This window comes from Eleutherodactylus coqui, chromosome 1 (assembly GCF_035609145.1).
Source record: "Eleutherodactylus coqui strain aEleCoq1 chromosome 1, aEleCoq1.hap1, whole genome shotgun sequence".
Lineage (NCBI taxonomy): Eukaryota > Metazoa > Chordata > Amphibia > Anura > Eleutherodactylidae > Eleutherodactylus > Eleutherodactylus coqui.
Genome location: NC_089837.1, coordinates 86,785,449 through 86,806,272, shown reverse-complemented (window position 1 = coordinate 86,806,272; position 20,824 = coordinate 86,785,449). Strand labels below are relative to the sequence as shown.

The window sequence follows — 20,824 nt, the reverse complement described above, 5'->3', positions numbered from 1 at the left end:
AGGTAGAAGGCAATTTGAGGTAGAAGCCAAAATTCCTTCCTGTCTGCAATCTGGCAATCGGAATAATCCCTGGAACAACAACCCATCTGAAGTTGAAGTTCACCGGGTCGTATGATCTATAGCTGGGGTTTCCAACCTGAAGCTAGCTCACGGTACGCTGCTGTGGGGTTATTGGCTGTCTGCTAGACCCAGAACACTTGCGCCAGGTCTACCAGACAGCTGATGCATAATGGGTAATGAAGGCAAACATAGGCGCAGATAGAGTGGAGCCTGCACCTGTGCACCGGGACATCCAAGTGGTGGCCTGGAGGCTGGAGCACAAGAAGATGTCGCCTTCTTCCAGGCAGATTTCAGAGAAGCTCCTCTCTCCGACTCGGTAGGCATTGACATTGCCACAGCTGCGCACTACAGAAGGTGACTAACGCTTGCAATGCGGGCCCGCAGCAATTTCACAGTTAAAGCTGCAGTGCATGTGGACCATGGCTCAGGTTTGTGGCCTTATGTCTGCCTAGTTAGGGTGGCATGAAAATTTAATGGCAATTCCCTGGTTCCTGATAATTGAGCCTCACTGGAGCTGCTCCTTAGCCTTCCAAGCTCAAACCAACTCCTAGTGCCGAATGAGGCTCAGGTTGGAGACCACTGATCCAGACCAGATTTTCTGTGACAGATTTTCAGTGCCATATTGAGAAGACTGACCCCATGTAGATCACTTTTCAATGCAATTTTGGATGGTCATCTGTTTATAACAGAACTTTATATGAATACATTGTACACTTAGAGACCTAGACAATGAAGAGTTCAACATGTTGCAACTACTGGCTCAGTATAGTATTTATGGTTATATACTAGATGGAGAGTGTTGCAATATTTTATCTTTCAAGGGTATACTATAGAGGAAACCCATGAGTTAGTTTTCGGTGAGGAGGATCTGTGGTTGGAGCTGAGCTTGCTAAGAGGAATAGTGGCCTGAGATACGATGAGGTGCTTTTGGACTGCTGTCTATGGCTGGACTTGCTATGGACTGCGGTTGTTGGTTTGACTTGCTGGAGCAAGTGCTCCAAATAGTAAGGTGACCCTGATTCTTGTAAATGGTTACAGACTGCCCTCAGCATACAACTTGTACTGACTATAGCGAAGGCATATAGAGAGCCAAAAGCCCTCATTATTTGTGTGATCAGTACACATTGTCATAACCATTACATACACCAATATCAAATACCCCATAGGAAAAGCGTCCTCACTTACAGATCGTGTCACATCATAGACATCTCTATGAGGTCGTCACGTCATCATCATCTTCATAATACTAGCAGTTTCACTTCTGTGTTACACATTACTCTACGTGTTGCCTGCTGTATCACCTACTGTGCTGTCACATAACCTGCATCATAATATGCATCACATATCTGCATTAACACTTTGCATGACAATTTAGGCATAACACATAACATATTCTTTTAACCTTCGCAAAGCCTTGCATAACTTAAGGGTGCCATATTGAACCTATACACCAATGCTATTAAAGTCCCATGAGTCCATTACCCCCCACCCTGTCCAGGAATTTCACTGAACATAATTTCAGGGGTCGATGTCTTTTTACTTTTAAACAAACCAACCTTTGCTCCTCGCTTTCACTTCTTTTATGCCCTTTGAGCTCCTGCACAGCCGCCATGGTGTCTTCCAATGCGAAAAGGGCACCTCCCTTTCCTCCCATGTGCTGTGGGGTACTTCACCCCAGGAATGCAGCTGACTCTCCATCTTTGGCCCAAGGTCTTCAGGGCTCATGATGGTCACTGTCACTCTCAGCGGCTCCCCAGTATGGAGAAACTGCCTACAACAGTCCCTCAGTAATAGTCGCCACCACAATGCACCCAAGCCTGCTGGTACTGCTCTCTCCTGCTGTCCCCAGGTCTTGAGCTGTGACGCAGCTCCATCACTTATATATCAGGTGCCTATCGTGCCAAAAATCTCTCTCGCACTGCAGGAAAGGGGCAGGCGCCAATTTTTGTAGCTGTAGCATTACTGCCTTACATTGTGGCAGTAGGAAACTCAGATATTGTTGGCAACCACCTGCTGGAGCTACAATACTTTGCAGACTGTATATTGAGACTGCTTTGTTGTTACCGATAACCACCAAGCTCTGAGTCACATTACTTGTGTGCAACCATCAAGTTTGTGCCCTCTGCGAGATACTGTAACCTTATACCCATTGCCTGAGCAAGCTGCTGCTTAGGGAAAAACCTTGCCGAGTCACTCCTCCATCCATGAGGGAGGTACCAAGTAATAGCCACAGGTCACACCAGTAGCTACTGCCCCTTTTACAAGCTGGCCCAAAGACATAAGCTAGCTTGGTGGTTGATTCCACAGATAACATCTAGTGGAGATGGAACCAAAATGAGCAGAAAAAAATTGGACATATGATTGCTTTGAGTGACAACAGGTTAGACTGTTGAGGGGCAAATATACAATTGTATTCAAACAGGCCAGAGATCAGGTAAGACAGGTCAGAAAAAGTGGATAAGTGGATATGTAGTAGAGAGAATACTGTGTATGCTCTAGTGTGGACCAGACATAAGTGTAGTCGAACAAGTCAGGGATTGGGGGACAGAGGTCAATCACGATGTGGTACTGGAAAGCTGGTCAAGCTCAAGTTCAATAGCAAAATAGAGTCACATCTAGAACTGGCATAGAGGTCAGCATGGAACTCTTTTAAGTATAGATCCTTTGATTTTAGTTGGCAAGGTGGCTGCATGCACTGCGTATGTGCCATCTGGCTTCCTTACATGCCCTGCTGGGATTCTTATTGCTACAGTGGCCAAGAGGAGAAGGTTATGGTGATGAACATGTTAAGCTTTCAAATCAATATTGCTTATCATTGGCCAGTCGTGTTCTTTACTCCTCACACTCTTCGAAGGCAAATTATTAATATTTGTTAGCTCATATCTATATCTGTGTTGCGGCCCTACGCCCCTCCTTGCTTCTTCTCGTGTTCTGCTTCCTTCATATTTACTCAAGTCTTGCAAATGCTATCTGGGCAGTGAAACAGCAGGGAGGTATACACTTGTGATTGCAATCATCTGCTTCCTATTTCCAACAGTGATGGTCAGACAAGTATAGGCTGTGATCACGGAGACCCCGTAATAGCCCCCCACAGGATGTAAACCATTGAAGTAGTCTTCAGAGCACAACAGTTCAGACCTCTTGTGGATTTTTCTATTGCTATAGCAATACTGTTCAGTTTCCGGCAATATGGACCATGTGTATATAGACCTATGTAACATTTATACATAAATACAGTATAATGGGCTGCATATCACATGGCATAATGAGCCTTTGAAGCAGCATTGCATTAGTATTGATTCGGAGGCTAGGAGGCTGAGAAGCTCTTTCAAGTGTCATTGAGCTCCCCATGGAGTTTAGATAACTTCATCCAAGATTGTACATGCATGAAACACCTTTACCCCCTACCAGCACTATTCTGAAATGTCACTAATTCATGTCGAAAGACAGAAAAACGAGCATGAAAATGGACATTTCCTATAATGGGATTATCTATCTTGCCTTCTTTCGACTATAGAACCAGCTTCATGGCAAATAGATTTACTTTTATGAACCTCCCAAAAAAGGCCACAGGTCCTGATCAGCACATATAGAGCCCAGGGGAGACGAGGTAGTTAATATTAACCAATAAATGGATAATATGGAAAATTCCTTTCAAATTAAGACACCAAACACAAGGCAGCATTATGTTTCCCTGCAAGCTCCAAGTTGTACAGAGTGGTAATATAGCGCCCATAGAAGAAGATGGGTCCATACTGTACCTCCGTATGACTGATTGTATGCAGTATGAAGGCTTTTTTCTGTTAAAGTGCTTTATACATGCTATTTTCCACTGGATGTATTTGTATATTACTGAAATATTCTTCCCTAGAATACTTCCCTAATGTAGAGCCATAAGGAGGAACCATATGGTGGCACATGGAGTGCCTACGGCTTCAAAGTACAGATCCGTATTTCCTGTATGCCAGGCCATTTTTAATTGTAAGAGTTGGCTTCATTAGAGAAACCTTTCAAACTACATTGAATCCGTCTGTGGGGGCCAAAGTCAAAATATCATGTGAGGACTTTTTCTTTTTTTTTTGGAAGAAGGAAATATGGCTCAAAAATAGCTGCAAAACAATAATAGTCCTTCCAATGATGCTACATAAAGCTAAAGTGTCACTGGCACTCTGTCTGTAGTTTGGCCCCTGCTACTGTATGCTACCATCTAATGAGGTGCCTAAGTTGTGGTTGCCAAGGAGCAATTTTTCATACGGCCCCTCTTGTACTTCATCCCTGCTAGTAAAGGTAGCAACTAAGATAGTAACATAGCATGTAAGGCTGACAAAAACCTATGTTCATCTAGTTCCACCTATTAACCCGCAATGTTGATCCAGAGGAAAGCAAAAAACAAAAAACCCATCAAGTATAAGCCAATTTTCCTCATTTTATGGAAAAAAATTCCATCCTGACTCCAAATCTGGCAACTAGAATGACTCCCTGGATAACCGACATTCTGAAATCTAGGGACTTAACATATAATATTACTACACTCAAGAAAGGTGTCTGGGCCCCTCTTGAACCCTTTTAACAAGTTCACAATGACCATGTCTTCTGGCAGAGAGTTTCATAGTCACACTGCTCTTACAGTAGAGAACCCCCTTCTATGTTTGTGTAAAATAGTTGGTCAGAGATGTATAAAGAGGACAGGACATGGACCATTGATGTATTGGGAGGTATTTGGAAGATTTGGTAAGATATGTATGGAGATGACATGTTGTGGACAGCCTCATATGTCCTTGGTAATATTATGATAATACAAGGGGTAGCCAGTAAAGAGATTGGCAGAGGTGAGAGGCAGAGGATGAAGGAGAGGATGACTTGATTAGTCAGGCGGCAAAGTTGAAGATGGATTGGAGAGATGCAAAAGTGTTGAGTGGCAGGGAACAGAAAACCATATTACAGTATTCTAGTTGAGAGATGACAGGGGCTTGCATAAAAAAAGTATAAAAAGTATATATACAGTATGACCCCAAATACCACCAATACATTTTGGGCAAATATCACATCCATGATGATGATGATTATCCGTTCAGTCGAGGCTATTTTTTTTTCACTTTATGGATCATCGTTCTCCTTATTTTCCTATCCTTCTTTCAGTTCTTCCATGCTATACAATTACCTAAGTAATAATGCTATACAGCTCTGCCACAGCTGTGGCAGGGGTTTCCTTCATCCCTGCGGGGACCGCAGGGATGAAGGAATCCTCTGCCACAGCTGTGGTGGAAGTCCAGGATGCTATACCATTGCTTTCAATGGGGTCGGCGCTGCTGCAGCCCCATTGAAAACAGTGGGTTGTAGGCAACCTGCACAGCGATGATTTTCGGGGAAGGGCTTGAAATATAAGCTCTTTCATCAATGAATGGCTGAGCGCTGCCTGTGATTGGCTGAGCGCTCAGCCAATCAGCACGGCCCTTTCAGGAGGCGGAAATTTTTAAATCCCTACCTGCTGAAAGAGCTTCACAGCAGTGCCGGGTGCCAGCCAGGGGACATGCCTGAGCAGCGGAGAGGTGAGTATATAATTTTTTTTCACCAGCTAGGGATGATTTTGTGACAGCTGTGGCAGAAGTCCTCGATATACTCCGTATGTTTTCAATGGGGCTAGCGCTGCTGCCACTGGCCCCATTGAGAAATCTGAGTGATATCACAGATTTTTTACCTGTGATGCGAGGCTGGAGTGAAAAATCGCAAATGAGTATGAAACCATTGAAAATCATTGGTTTCATAATCATCGCTCTCGCGTCGCAGGGAAAAATATCGCTAGTGCATAGACGCCCTCAGTGAGAGGGAAACAGAGATTCCAGGAAAGTTGTTGGCTGGTTGGTGAAAAACAGTTTGCCTGATTACACCAGATGATAATTTGCCCACCAGCTACTTTTCTTTAGGTTAAGTGAGATAAAGCGATCAGTAATTAGTGAATGAATTTTCAGTCATCACTATGTTAGTGGCCGGTTTTTATGTGAAACAACTATTGCTTATATTCCCTCTATTAAGCTTCTATTTGTTGTCGCATGCCAAGCCACTCTAGCCGTTCCACACAATGCAAACACCACCATACTGTGTAAATATTACCAACATACCAACGTGACCTCCTGGTTATCTGTGGGTCCGGGGTGATCTTAGTGGTCATCCTGGACGATGTGATGCACCAGTAGGCGCATATACTGTGCCATTCTAGTACCAGTGTGGAGAGGTTGGCTGGGTTGCCTGTTAACCCAGTCAGCCTATCAATTTTAGTTAACTAACATATATAAACCAGCCTCTTGGTAGTATGGGCACCAGTTATACTATTTATTCACTTGCTGTGCTGTGCCATACATTTTCCCTAGTGTATTTAGTGGTAGTTAAACAGCCACTTCTGAACACTTGTATACCCAGTGTCAGTTATCTAAGGTTTAGAGTAGTTGTCACCACTATTGTCTCGGATTGGATTCTGTTCTCTCTGATATAGTGGGGTTGCCCTTTTCGGAGCAGGTGCTCTGCTTAAGGAACTGGTCTGGGCGACTCTCTGAAGTCCTCTATATCTTGTTACATTCTATCCTTCCATTATAAGTTAGTCTGAAAGAGTTCTGTATAATCCGCATTTGGTTTAGTTCCTCCTTTGAATTCTAATGTTATCACATCTGGATGTGCAAACTAGTCATACCAGATATAACAATACCATGTAGTCACCACACAACAGCCCTGTACATGAAGAAGTAATCTAACAAAAACGCATGCAATGTCTCTTATATGTCTATTCTCATTTACGTTGATGACATTGACGAAAAAAGCGGCGCAGAAATGGAAGGAGATTAAGAAATAGAGAGCATATTGCAGTGTGAAAAAAAAACGATGACAGGAAAAGCAAAGGAGAATATCTGAGATTAATGGGCAATTGATACACGGCTTAGATGTTCACGTTCCAACACATAAGGGGTGTGTGATATCTGCACTGGATGAATAATTTAGGAAGGACTCAGAATGCTCCAGAATTATGCTGCATTACACGGGGATTTGGAGAGGTGTACATTTCAGAAACAATTAGCCAGATCCGTGTGCAGAGGAAAGAGATTTCTGCAGCTCTTGACATAACACACAGAGGGGCACGAAGAAGATTTACCACTGTGTAAATGCAGCATGTTAACACTATCCCCCGGGGAGACCGGCCTCTATTTTATTGCTATCACCTTATCAGCTATAGAATATCCATTTAGAAGTAATCCGATCTGTAGTGTAAAATTGTAGGCCATGTATTACTGTACGTGTCACACTGGTTAGTGGCATCTGGGGACAATAAGGACACATTTTCCAGAGGTCTGCTATTAAAGCGTAAAGTCTTTGTGTTAGCATCTTATTGGATTTAATGGAGCAACTGGGAGATACTGAAAAGGTTTAGAAATGTGTTATACATTAATATTACTGATGGGTCTTGCCATTGCATAGACCTGGTGACTCATAGTTATGGAAGTTTAATGCCCATTATTTATACTCATGGGACTGACCAAAAACTCTTAAATCTTGTGTATATAATATGTCGAGATGGTATGGTAAGGCACAAGGAATAGTCACCAGATGGTACCTGCAGCAATAAAAAGTCTTACATGAATGTCAGCTGCAAAAGTTACTTCTTTAACGTTTGAGAGGCACATCAAAGTAAGTGGTTCTCGCAGGTCTTTAGAATAGCACAATGGCACATGGAATTTGTGCCTAGTCTATTAATGGTACGCCAATCTTTTCATGGCGTTCATTTGACTGGTCCAAGAACTGTATCCATATCAGTCTCCACAGCGGTGTACCTCACCAGGCAGTCTACACAGCTCACACTCCAAGGCTGGTCTCAGACAGTAGTAGGGCTCCTAAGGAAAATAGTGGCTCGCCACTTCCAGCTCCAACCATCTCTCACGCCTGGGTCACACTGTGTACTTTACAGAATTTGTGGCCCTGGCAGGGAAGTGGCTCTAGTCCCTCAATCTCTGGAGCTGCTCATCTGGAGGCAAACACATTGAACTACAGTGTTGAGGGTGGTGGTGCAATGCAGGGTTCAGGATACAATACAGCAGATGGAGTAACCAAAGTTTACAATATTTATCGATAAACAGAGAAATAGAAATGAGCAGTAATAATATAGGTTACACAATTAAACCTTTTTACTTAGAATCACCCATCGCTAACTTTGTGCACAATAGGAAATAATTCACGAACAACAATATCAATAACACTCGACTATTATTAGTACTGTTTCACACAATGTCCAATTATGGAGTATATGGTCTAGTGGCCCAGCTTTCCCTTAAGGGTTAACACTCCAATACAGTCTCTTAGAAAAGCTCCTTTCCGTGTTCATTTATAATTTCTTTTTGAATAACACAGTCCATAGTCTGGATTTGAGCATCAGAAACGTGTATGATCCACAATATGAGCCCTGGCTCTATAGCAGGCCTGCTCGCACACTGCCTTTAACCCTTTCCTTGGTGTGCACACCTATTGTTAGACTGAGGCTGGCCATACTTACAATATGTGTGAGCACTCATTTTGACTGTCCCAGGCTCAGAGATCAGAGCAGAGCAATTTGCGGAGCAGTTTCAATTTGATGACTCATGTCCAGAGTGAAGGTTTGAAAAACCAGGTCCTAAAAATGTTTAATCAGAGGGCAATCCCACTAAACATGTAGAATTGTGCAGCATAGTTACATCTCCAACAGGTCTCCGGTACAGTCGGGTAAATCTTGCATTGTAAGGTGGGACACCTATACCACAGAGAGGGGAGTTTATAGTTTTTTTTCCTGCGCCGCTAAACGTAGCTTGTGTGACAAAAGAAAAGATTTATCCCAATCTGACTCAGTAATAGCCACCAGCAGCTCCCCTTCCCAATTCACGATGAAGGAAGGTTGCCCCAGCAAGATGTCTGCTAAGAGCAGGTTATAAATGTGGGACAACACATGAGTGGTGGTTTTTAAAAAAGCCCTCAAAGTCTGTAGGTGTTGTGGAAAAGCAAGCAGTCGGATGAGAAGATTAGACAAATGAAAGAAGTTGTTGATATTCCAACCAGGACAAGGGAGTGTCAGGGAAGATTTCTTGCAAAGTATTTAAGAAGGGTTCCTTTCTAGTGTCCTCCTCAGCACTTCAACCCAAGAAGATCCTGGAGTATAAATCTGGGGGGAACATATATTGTGAAATTAGTGAAGTCAGGGGTCCATTCTTCCCTGAGAGCAAACCCTTACCCATTACTGCATCCTGCAGATGGAGAAAGTTGTGTGAGAAAGGAATGTGTAAAAAGATACTCGGGCAGTCAGATGCCAGCAGCCAAGGTAGCTTGTGCATAAAAGGTCTAAATACGTTTGTGTTTAGGTCCACATATTGTTTCACATTCTTATGGAATTGCCAGTTGAGCATACAGGTCAGAGCAGCAGCTGCATGGTATAATCGACAGTCAGGCAGGCCTGCACCGCCTGTGTTCTTAGGACGTGTCAGTAATCATAAGCTCAACCAGCTATGCCCCTTGCCAAAAATAAAGCCCAATTCAGATGTCTAGAAAAGGCCCTCAGGGGTGTATTGTGAAGAGCTTGAAAAACATATAGGAGTCTGGGAAGTATGTCCATTTCAAAGGTGTTAATGCGAACAAACTAGGACAGAAACTTCTGATTGTATGTATTCCAGGATTTGATTGTCTGCCTGAGATGTAGAAGGTAATCTAGTAAACAGGACCTCAGTCTGATTGAACATGGACACCTAAATAAGTAGTTGAGGATGTCATCCATTTTAGCAGAAAATGACAAGAAAGGTGTTCAACGTCTTCCCTTAGAAGGGTCACACTTTTGGAGCAATAGATTTCGCAAGGTTGACTTTAGAATTGCTATGGTCCACGAACCTAGTAAATTTGCACAGCACAGAAGGAAAGGATACTCTAGGTTGGGAGATGTATAATAGGAGATTATCTGCATATAAAGACATCTTGTAATGCTGGAATCTCACCTGCAGACCATGCACACTGGGGCAATTGCAAACGGCTATCGCCAGGTGTTCTATGACAATGATGTACAACAAAAGAGAAAGAGAGTAGCCCTGTCGAGTGCCATTACTGATACAGAAGATCAAGAGAATACCGTTAGTGCAGAGCTGTGCTGTGTGATCACTATAGAAAGCCAACATTTTCCCAAGAAACTAGGGTCCCAAGCAGATTTGCTCCAGGGATGCCCTTGAAAAGCCCCAGTACAGAGAATCAAAAACCTTCTCAGTGTCTACTGAGAGGAGACATATGGAGCGCCACATGGCCCTGGCACGGTCAACCAGCAAAAGAGTCTTATTAGTGTTATGCCTTGCCTCGCAACCTCATACAAATCCAACTTGATCATTATATATCAGCAGGGAAAAAGCCAGGTTAAACCGATTAGTCAGTGCCTTAGCAAAGGGCTTTACATCAGTTCAGTAGATAGATAGGCTGATAATTCCCACAAATAGCAGTTTTGGAATAACGAAGACCATAAGGGATTTGCAAGAAAAAGAAGAGGCCGGCAAAATTTGATTGAACAAATTTGTCGAAGAGGGCTTAATAGACTCCCTAAAAAGCTTAAAGAAATGGGAAACGAACCCGACATGGCCCGGTGGTTTCCCCGCCAGAGAATCCTTGAAAATCACAGCAATCTCTCCTGTTTTGAGAAGTCAGCTTTCAAAAATGATTTACTCATCAAGGGAATAGTAGGGAGCACCGTTTCCGTGACATATGCCGTGATTTTAGATTGTAGAACCTCTGGGGACATGTCATCAAATTGGCCCTTGCAATTATGCAGCTCCTGATAGTATTTTTTAAAGGTAGCCAATATCTGCAAAGGGTTATGTACCAGGTGTCGACTTTGGTATAGAAGTTTAGAAAAAAAGTCTGACCTTTCCATACATAAAGATAATGAGCTAAAACAATGCTCATAAAAATATTTCTTGTCTTGGTCTCTATACCTCAAATATTTTTGTTCTAAGATGGAACACAGCTCTTTTCTAGCATTAAGAAGTTCATTGTAAATGGCTGAAGAGCCAGAAGTTTTATGCGTCGCTTTGAGGGATTTAATAGTATTAAGAATAGAAAATATTTTGATGGCATTTTCTTTCTTAAGATGTGAGCCGTCCTTGATTAAAGTACTCTAGAGCATGCACTTGAGGGCTTCCCTTTGCGTGAGGAGGAGGGTAGTGTCGGTGGCATGAGTTGTGAGGAATTCTGCAATACAGTGCCTAATTTCCAGAGAACAGACGGTTTCACTGGAGTATTTGGGAGGTCCAGTCAGGGAAATAAAGGGGTATGGTCGGACCACAGGATGCACCCTACATCAGAGTAGAGGCGACAAGACAAGGCGTGGTGGCTTAACAGAAAGAAGTCTTTGCAATAATATGTCTTATATACAGGGGAGAAGTAAGAAAAGTCTCTGTCCCAGGGGTATGAAATCTGCCACACATCCACCAAAGTTGGTGTAATGTATCTAGAAGAAATTTCAACTGTGTAGATGGGGATTACTGTTGAGGGGTCAAACAATCTAACGATGGTCCACTCCGTAAAACTATTAAGTTAATGCAACAGTCGCTTTCAAATCTACACAGGATTCCTGTTCGGGAAATACCAGTTAGCTAGAGAAAAAGGAAAATTCTAAAGTCTCACCTTGACAAAAACAAATCTGGCCCCAGAGTCAGAAAAGGTGTCCATGACCTCGTGTTGTAACACTTTGTGGAATACAATGGAAGCACCTTTGATTTTGTGAAGGAGCTTGTGCTATAGAACAGGTGTTGTGGTATCTGTCTAGAATGGTGGGAGTGTGCCCAGTCCAGAAATGGGTTTCCTGTAAGAAAACAATGTGGGCCCGTGATTAGAGATGAGCAAGCGTACTCGTCCGAGCTTGATACTCGTTCGAGTATTAGGGTGTTCGAGATGCTCGTTACTCGAGACAAGCACCACGCGGTGCTCGACTCCATTACATTTTCTTCCCTGAGCAATTAGCGCGCTTTTCTGGCCAATAGAAGCACAGGGAAGGCATTACAATTCCTCCTGTGATGTTCCAGCCCTATCCCACCCCCCTGCAGTGAGTGGCTGGGGAGATCAGATGACACCCGAGTATTTAAATCTGCCCCGCCCGCGGCTCGGCACAGATGCATGGTGACAGAGATCAGGGAAAGTGCTGTCTAGCTGTAGCTGCTATAGGGAGAGTGTTAGGTGTTATATTCGTCTTCAAGAACCCCAACAGTCCTTCTTTAAGCCACATCTGACCGTGTGCAGTACTGTTGAGGCTGCTTTTAGCAGTGTTGCACTTTTTTTTTTTTGTATATCGGGCGTGCAGAACATAGCGTCCTCAGTCTGCAGTCATTTTACTCAGTATAGGGGCAGTACTGGTGCGGCAGGGACAGTGGTACAGGGAAAGAGGTATACTGGCTATATAGGCAGTGGGCTTTTTAAAAAAACTTGGGGAAAAATACTATATTTGGGCTGCCTGTGACTGTCTTCAGTTTACTGCGTGTCTGCTGGGGGTAGTAGTTGCTAATTAATACCCAGCTAAGCGTTACAGCAGGCTTGCGCATAATTGTTTCCTGGCTCTGTTGTGCCCGTTACATGACCGCCCTCATCCTGCCAGAGGGAAACAGTATACATAATATACGCTGCATACGGTGTCTGCTGGGGGTAGTAGTAGCTAATTAATACCCAGCTAAGCGTTACAGCAGGCTTGCGCATAATTGTTTCCTGGCTCTGCTGCGCCCGTTACATGACCGCCGTCATCTGGCCACAGGGAAACAGTACACATTATATCCGCTGCATGCGGTGTCTCTGGTTTTTCACCTCACCATTTTAAAAAATTGAGGCAAAATACTTAAGGCCTACCACTGGGCTTTGTCCACTTCACTGGTTTTGCGCTGGGAATTGCAGCAGCTCAGTCATACGCACCTAGTTCTCACTACAGGCTTGCGCATAATTGTTTCCTGGCTCTGCTGTGCGTTCCGTAATTGAAATCAGCCTCCAGCCACAGGCCAATAAGCGGCACATTTAATTACAGCGTTCTGTTTCTGCTCTACTCGTAATACACCATGCTGAGGGGTAGGGGTAGGCCTAGAGGACGTGGACGCGGGCGAGGACGCGCAGGCCCAAGTCAGGGTGTGGGCACAGGCCGAGCTCCTGGTCCAGGTGTATCGCAGCCGACTGCTGCGGGATTAGGAGAGAGGCAAGTTTCTGGGGTCCCCAGATTCATCTCACAATTAATGGGTCCACGCGGTAGACCTTTATTAGAAACTGAGTGATGTGAGCAGGTCCTGTCGTGGATGGCAGAAAGTGCATCCAGCAATCTATCGACCACCCAGTCTTCTACGCCGTCCACAGCTGCAACTCTGAATCCTCTGGCTGCTGCTCCTCCTTCCTCCCAGCCTCCTCACTCCATGAAAATGACACATTCTGAGGAGCAGGCAGACTCCCAGGAACTGTTCTCGGGCCCCTGCCCAGATTGGGCAGCAATGGTTCCTCTCCCACTGGAGGAGTTTTTCGTGACCGATGCCCAACCTTTGGAAAGTTCCCGGGGTCCGGGGGATGAGGCTGGGGACTTCCGGCAACTGTCTCAAGAGCCTTCAGTGGGTGAGGAGGACGAAGACGATGAGACACAGTTGTCTATCAGTGAGGTAGTAGTAAGGGCAGTAAGTCCCAGGGAGGAGCGCACAGAGGATTCGGAGTAAGAGCCGCTGGACAATGAGGTGACTGACCCCACCTGGTGTGATAAGCCAATTGAGGAGCGGTCTTCAGAGGGGGAGGCAATTGCAGCCGCAGGACAGGTTGCAAGAGGCAGTGGGGTGGCCAGGGGTAGAGGCAGGGCCAGACCGAATAATCCACCAACTGTTTCCCAAAGCGCCCCCTCGCGCCATGCCACCCTGCAGAGGCCGAGGTGCTCAAAGGTGTGGCGATTTTTCACTGAGAGTGCAGACGACCGACGAACTGTGGTGTGCAAGGTTTGTTGCACCAAGATCAGCCGGTGAGCCACCACCACCAGCCTCACCACCACCACCAGCATGCGCAGGCGCAGGCATATGATGGCCAAGAACCCCACAAGGTGGGACGAAGGCCGTTCACCCCCTCCGGTTTGCACCACTGCCTCTCCCCCTGTGCCCCAACCTGCCACTGAGATCCAACCCCCCTCTCAGGACACAGGCACGACCGTCTCCCGGCCTGCACCCACACGCTCACCTCCGCTGTCCTCGGCCCCATCCAGCAATGTCTCTCAGCGCAGCGTCCAGCCATCGCTAGCGCAACTGTTTGAGCGCAAGCGCAAGTACACCGCCATGCTAAAACCGCACTACTAGGTCCGCAGTCGCCACCACATTCCCACCAACGCGGTTACTGTTAAGGTACATATTACCAGTCTGACTGGGGCATGCACTGTGGGCCGAAGCCCACCTGTATTGTATCTGATGTTAGCTCTGCTGAGCAGGGCACTGCAATGGGATACATTTATGTAGCACCGGTGGGTTCCAGGGAGCCACCCATGCTTTGGGTCCACACAGACTTCACATTAGGGATTTGTACCTGCCTGTGTCTATGTATTAAAAACCCCGGTCAGACTGGGGCATGCAGTATGGGCCGAAGCCCACCTGTATTTAATCTGACGTTACCTCAGCTGTGCTGGGCAATGCAATGGGATTTATTTATGTAACGCCTGTGGCTTCCTGGGACCCACCCATGCTGTCGGTACACACGGAGTTGTACCTGCCTGTGTCTACTTATAAAGAACCCCAGTCTGACTGGGGCATGCAGTGTAGGCCAAAGCCCAGCTGTATTTAATCTGACATTAGCTCTACTATCCGGGGCACTGCATTGGGACAAACTACAGGAGCAATACAGCGCTAATGAGACGTGCACAGCTACACTAGCATTGGAGTCCACTGTAGGCCCGCGATTGCTGAGGGTTTGTGCAGAGGCCTATGTCCTGGGTGCAGTGAAAGTCCGCTTCCAGCCTAGGATTGCTGAATCTGTGGGCCAAGGCCTATGCCGTGGGCGCGGTGCAAGTCTGCCATGTTTGGCCGCTCAGATCAATTTTTTTGTTCATGTCTTGGGTTTCCTAGGACCCACCTATGCTGTTGGTGCAAACTTAGTTCCCATTGCGGTGTTTGACCTGTCTGGCACAAAGGCACTGACTGACTTGGGTAGGGGGCAAATCGCTGACGGCTTTCCCCTTGCAGTGTGGATTGAGCTATGCGACACCTTGACAGAATGAATACTGTGTGGCACATGGATTCCCCATTGCTATGCCCACGTTTGCAGCTCCTGACGGAGGTGGCACAGGATTGGAGTTCTCATTGCTTCTGTACAGCATTGTGGGCTATCGCCCCGCCCCTTTTAAAGAGGGTCGCTGCCTGGCCCTGCCAACCCTCTGCAGTGTGTGCCTGCGGTTCCTCCTCATGGCAGACGCACTTATAAATAGACATGAGGGTGGTGTGGCTATGAGACCAGCGTGTGGCATGAGGGCAGCTGAAGGCTGCGCAGGGACACTTTGGTGTGCGCTGTGGACACTGGGTCGTGCGGGGGGGTTGGGCAGCATGTAACCCAGGAGAAGTGGCAGCGGAGTGTCATGCAGGCTGTGATTGTGCTTTGTTGGAGGTAGTGTGGTGCTTAGCTAAGGTATGCCTTGCTAATAAGGGTTTTTCAGAAGTAAAAATTGTTGGGGGGGCGGCACTCTTGCCGCTATTGTGGCTTAATAGTGGGACCTGGGAACTTGAGATGCAGCCCAACATGTAGCCCTTCGCCTGCCCTATCCGTTTCTGTGTCGTTCCCATCACTTTCTTGAATTTCCCAGATTTTCACAAATGAAAACCTTAGCGAGCATCGGCGATATACAAAAATGCTCGAGTCGCCCATTGACTTCAATGGGGTTCGTTACTCGAAACGAACCCTCGAGCATCGCGGAAAGTTCGACTCGAGCAACGAGCACCCGAGCATTTTGGTGCTCGCTCATCTCTACCCGTGATATATATAACTGCATATATGTAACTGGTAGAAGATGTGGTTGCATTTCTGTGGGGTATTAAAGCCTCGGGCACTGAGAGTACACCAATTCAATTGAGCCACTGGAAGAGAACTGGCAGAAAAAGTGAAGGAGAAAAAGAAATAAGGAAGGACGTTGGCCATATGTTGCCTTAAGAAAGATGAGCTATGCTCAAGGACCCCAACCCAGCAGCACAGGTGTCCCGTGGTAGAAGCAGAGAGGTCTCGTAAATATAAGCCAATCCGGAATGTAACACACAGAAAAAGAAGCCAAGTATGCATCCCCTGATACATTGCAGGGCAGGCTCCATCACCATGTTCCCTACTAGGATGCAGAGAGACATATTGCACTATGAGGGAGCAATTGTTTTGTGCAGACGAAAGTGCAGCCACACACCTTAAACCAAATTGGGGAAGGGGTGACAGCAGACAAAATAGTCTGCACATGTGAACCAATACCAAAAATGTCAGCCATAGATAAGTGTGCCACACTATACAGGATTATAACCCATATTGGCAAAGCAGTGGATTGCCTTGTATCACCACAGTGCGTCACACTGGCGTGACACCTCAATTGCTCCCTCATAGTGCAATTTGGCTCTCTGCATGCTATCAGGGAACATGGTGATTGAGCCTGCCTTGCAATGTCGTGTGAGTTATGTCTTTGTACATTTTTTCTCTCACCTCTGTGATTTTTATCTGGAACGTTGAAGTACGAGTCTATAAGTATTGCACGTGTGTCCGAGAAGAAAGCCCACCCAGCACGCCGCATTGTCGCATTAGAACTGGTAGCACTCCCTCGTGCAGGTCAGACTTGGTGCAGTGTCCCAGAGTCCTGCCATTACAGACTCTATCCGTATCAGAAGTAAACAGTTGGACAGGTCACACTGAGGGTTTTTTTTAAATGCACATAAGATTTATTTGAACAGTCCAGATGTTCACATTAGACCAGAAGAAAAAATAAATGTAGAGAGTGCCTCAGGGAAATGATATGAAACAAGGACAGCAGTAGATGGGGATCAGTATGAATGAAACCCTATTCATTCTCCATCTTCACTCCAATCCTCTTGATGCAAGAAGGAGAGCTGCAGAGAAAAGCTGGGGGGTTCTGAAAATCAGTACTCCCCCAGATAAAGAATAGCACAATATCAGAAAAAAAGTCTGCGCTCACGTGGAGAGAATAACCAAAATTCCAAAGAAAGTGTGCAAATCCCACACCGATGATAGTAAACTGACACTTACTTGAAAAGGAGGGGGATATGACATGCAGGAGCCCCCTCCTATGAGTCTCATCCACAGATATCAAAGTACACGGGCTTCCAGGTGTACAGTGGAGTAAAGACTTTATTGTGGCAACGCGTTTCGGTGCACAACACCGCACCTTTCTCAAGCCATACATTCCAGCCTCGGGCACTGAGAGTACACCATTTCAATGGAGCCACTGGGAGAGAACTGGCAAAAAAAAGTGGAGGAGAAAAAGAAATAAGGAAGGACGTTGGTCATATGTTGCCTTAAGAAAGATGAGCTATGCTCAAGGACCCCAACCCAGTAGCATAGGTGTCCCGTGGTAGAAGCAGAGAGGTCTCGTAAATATAAGCCTATCCGGAATGTAACTCACAGAAAAAGAAGCCAAGTATGCATCCCCTGATACATTGCAGAACAGGCTCCATCACCATGTTCCCTACTAAGTACACAACTTGCAACGTTTTGGGCTCAAGGCCCTTTGTCAAGCATATGAAGAAACTTGGAGTATTAAGGGTAATTGATGAAAATTTAGCATGGATATAGGTAATGTCCAAAAGTAGGTCAGACTGTCAAAAAAATTCTGTGATATGTTATGCAGAGGGAACCTCAGTCACCAGCTCAACTTGGAGGAGGGGGGGGGGGGGGGACAGAGTAAGTCAGAGAATTTAATGTACTAAAGGAGGACAGGTCTAGGAGGTGAATAAAGACAAAGTATTGGATAATAGGTCATTGTCCTGGATCCAAACAAGTACACATAAACAGCAGTGACAATACAGAAGCAACGACACATAGATGAACTCAGGCCAAAGGAGGGCTAATATCATCTTGCTCTCTTCTTCTTACAGTCTTGCCTCGTCCTCTCCTACACGGCTGTCTATGGGGGCAAGGTGGGAGACTGGCCAGTCCCAGGGTGGCAATGCAACAAAAGTCTGCTCTTGTGATTAATTTTTTAATGGAAGGGAAATCGCCAAGAGTAGAGAATGTTCCACTGTTGAAGTTCTTCCAACAAGGCACGTCTTTTTGAAATGTGAGCTGGGATAGATCAGACAACAATTTGATAGGCTTGCTGTGGTAGAGAACTGTACACCTTTTGTGTACTTTGTGCATGATGGACTCTTTAATTTGGTGTTGATGGATCATACAAATTATGTCACTGGGGGCTTAGGATCTGTGGATCTGGAGCCCAGAGAGCGATGGGCACGGTTCGGCTCCAATGGTGTATCTCCAGGTACCTCTATTCAACACGAAGTGCAAAGTCTCTCCCAGCTGTTGGTTCGGATATTGTTCCGCCTACCCTTATTCTTCATCTCATCCAGCAGATCCACTAGGTATTGCAGCTGGTATGAATGAGTGGATGATGTAACATCCTGGGAATCAACTTGGTCAGCCAGAGCAGTGAGATAACTTTCTTCAGAACTCCAATCTATATAATATATAATGGGTCTCTAAGCATGAAATGTATAGCTTCATCTCCTCTTTAGTGAGCATGGACTGGATGTGGGCACTTAGAGTCCTGAGTTTGGCAAGAGCTCCATCAATTTACAAGATGGGAGAAGCAATATGGCTGTTTGAGAGTGAGAGAGGGTAGTATCATTACTCTGGTAGCAGAAGTGTATAGGAAGATCCAGGAAGCAAAGCTGTCTGTGGATCTGAGGAAGGTCACAGTGAATGGTAAGGTGGCACCATAGTATTCCCGACCTGATGCTCCAGGGGACAAGCAATAGTAGCCTCCACTTCTTCTTCAAGTGCAGACATTGTACTCAAAGGGTAAGGTCCAATACTACTCTCAGGGTTAGGGGGCAGCTGGGTAAAGGCAGAGGGAAGAAGGACTGAGGTGCCGGGGCTGGGCATGAGGCTGGAGTCTTCCAGCACCTCCAACAATCAACTGTTTGAAGGGGCTGTGGTGCTTGTGTGCTACAACCTTTTACTCAGCTGGTAACATCACATCCATTGGTCACATGGCCTTTCTACAGACCATTCAAATGAATAGGATTGAGGTGCAATACCAGGGACACTGCTGCACAATCTATCGAGCTGTGTTCAGTATACAATGTAGAGGCCATAACCCTCGCTCGAACACTGCAGCTGTTTTAAATAGCTGATTGTCACAGGTGTCCAGAGTTGGATCCCCACTTATCTGATTTTGATGACTTGTCTTAAGGATAGGTCCTTAATGACTAAGTCCCCCATAATCCCTGTAGCCACATATAAACTCTTTATGGGTTTTTACACATATGTTTCTTACTTCTGGCTATGATCTTCAGTAGTATTAAGTGAACCAACATAATTAGACTCTGTTTCAGGTTGAATTCTGCTAAAAATTTAGTTCGGCGTGAACCCAAACCTCGGGCAATTCGTTTCAACCCGAGTCCACTAGAAATAAAATGGCTTCTTTTAGTCTTCTTTCTTCTACTTCTTATTATTCTTCTCATCTTCTTCTTCATCATCTTCTAACTGTGTTCCTTCCTTCCTCTTTCTTCTCCTCCTACTTCCTTTTTCTACAGTGTTATACATCATTTTTAGAGGTATTGGTGAATTTTGATTTGATCTGAAGTTATTTAGATGAAACCAAACTTTTTGACCAAACTCGGCTAACCGGCTGAATTGGACTTTTGAAACGTTTACTTATCACAATTCTCCAGCCATAGCTCTAATTGGTTTATCACTATTTACCTTGTACATAGAGCCAAAATCTATTTTGCAAATGCCAGCAGTTTTGGACCAATGAAAGAAAAACTTAAAGGGTTTTACAGGATTAGAAAAACATGGCCGCATTCTTCAAAAAACACTGCCAGACTTGTCTACAGGAAATAAATGGTATGACAGTTTAGCTCTATTCGCTTCAAATAGAGTTAAGATCTAATACCAGACACAATCCGTGCACTGATGTGGCATTGTTTCTGGAAGAAAAGCAGCCATGTTTTTCTAATTCAGTATCGTCTCTGTAATGCATACATGAAAAAGCACGCATTGCTAAAAAGGTTTAATATGTACATATGTATATCTTTATGTATTTCATAGGCACTGTGGTTATATCAAAGCCAAGCAAGACCCAGATGAAGACAAGATGCACTTCCAACATGGAAGAGGTAAGAGCTGGGTCTTCACTGACTCCACTTGGTCACTCTAGATATACTCTTCCCTCTGGTGGGAGGTTTCATAACTACAAATGGGTGTTGTATTCAAGGACTGTAAGGACTCTTGGCCAGTGCTCTCCATTGTGCTGTAGAGATGTAATGTTGGGACAGTCTGTTAGGTTCCATGATGCATTAGGTCAAATTCTTCCATGTTTTGGGACTTGCTACGTGTCGAGAGCTTTCCTTGTGAGCTATATAAAAATGAGTTTACGAATAAAATATTAGGCATATTTTTTCCTCTCATTACCACGGATAGAGGCGGTGCTGTGGACTTTCGTGACAAAGTTCAATAAACTGTATAAAATCTTGGAATTTTTTGACATCCACCATTGTAGATACTGTACTGTAGCTCCTAGGCGTGATCTAAACATGTT

The 20,824-nt window shown here is 45.1% G+C and overlaps 1 protein-coding gene across 3 annotated transcripts in view; it reads left to right on the top strand.

The window, feature by feature from the left end:
- LOC136621990 (ephrin type-A receptor 3-like) overlaps positions 1-20,824 on the top strand; it is a 236,008-nt gene that overhangs the window by 146,999 nt on the left and 68,185 nt on the right. For all 3 annotated transcript variants that reach the window (XM_066597927.1, XM_066597936.1, XM_066597918.1), the window contains one exon: positions 20,335-20,402. In XM_066597927.1, the coding sequence (XP_066454024.1) occupies positions 20,335-20,402 (68 nt within the window). The remainder of the gene's footprint in view (positions 1-20,334; positions 20,403-20,824) is intronic.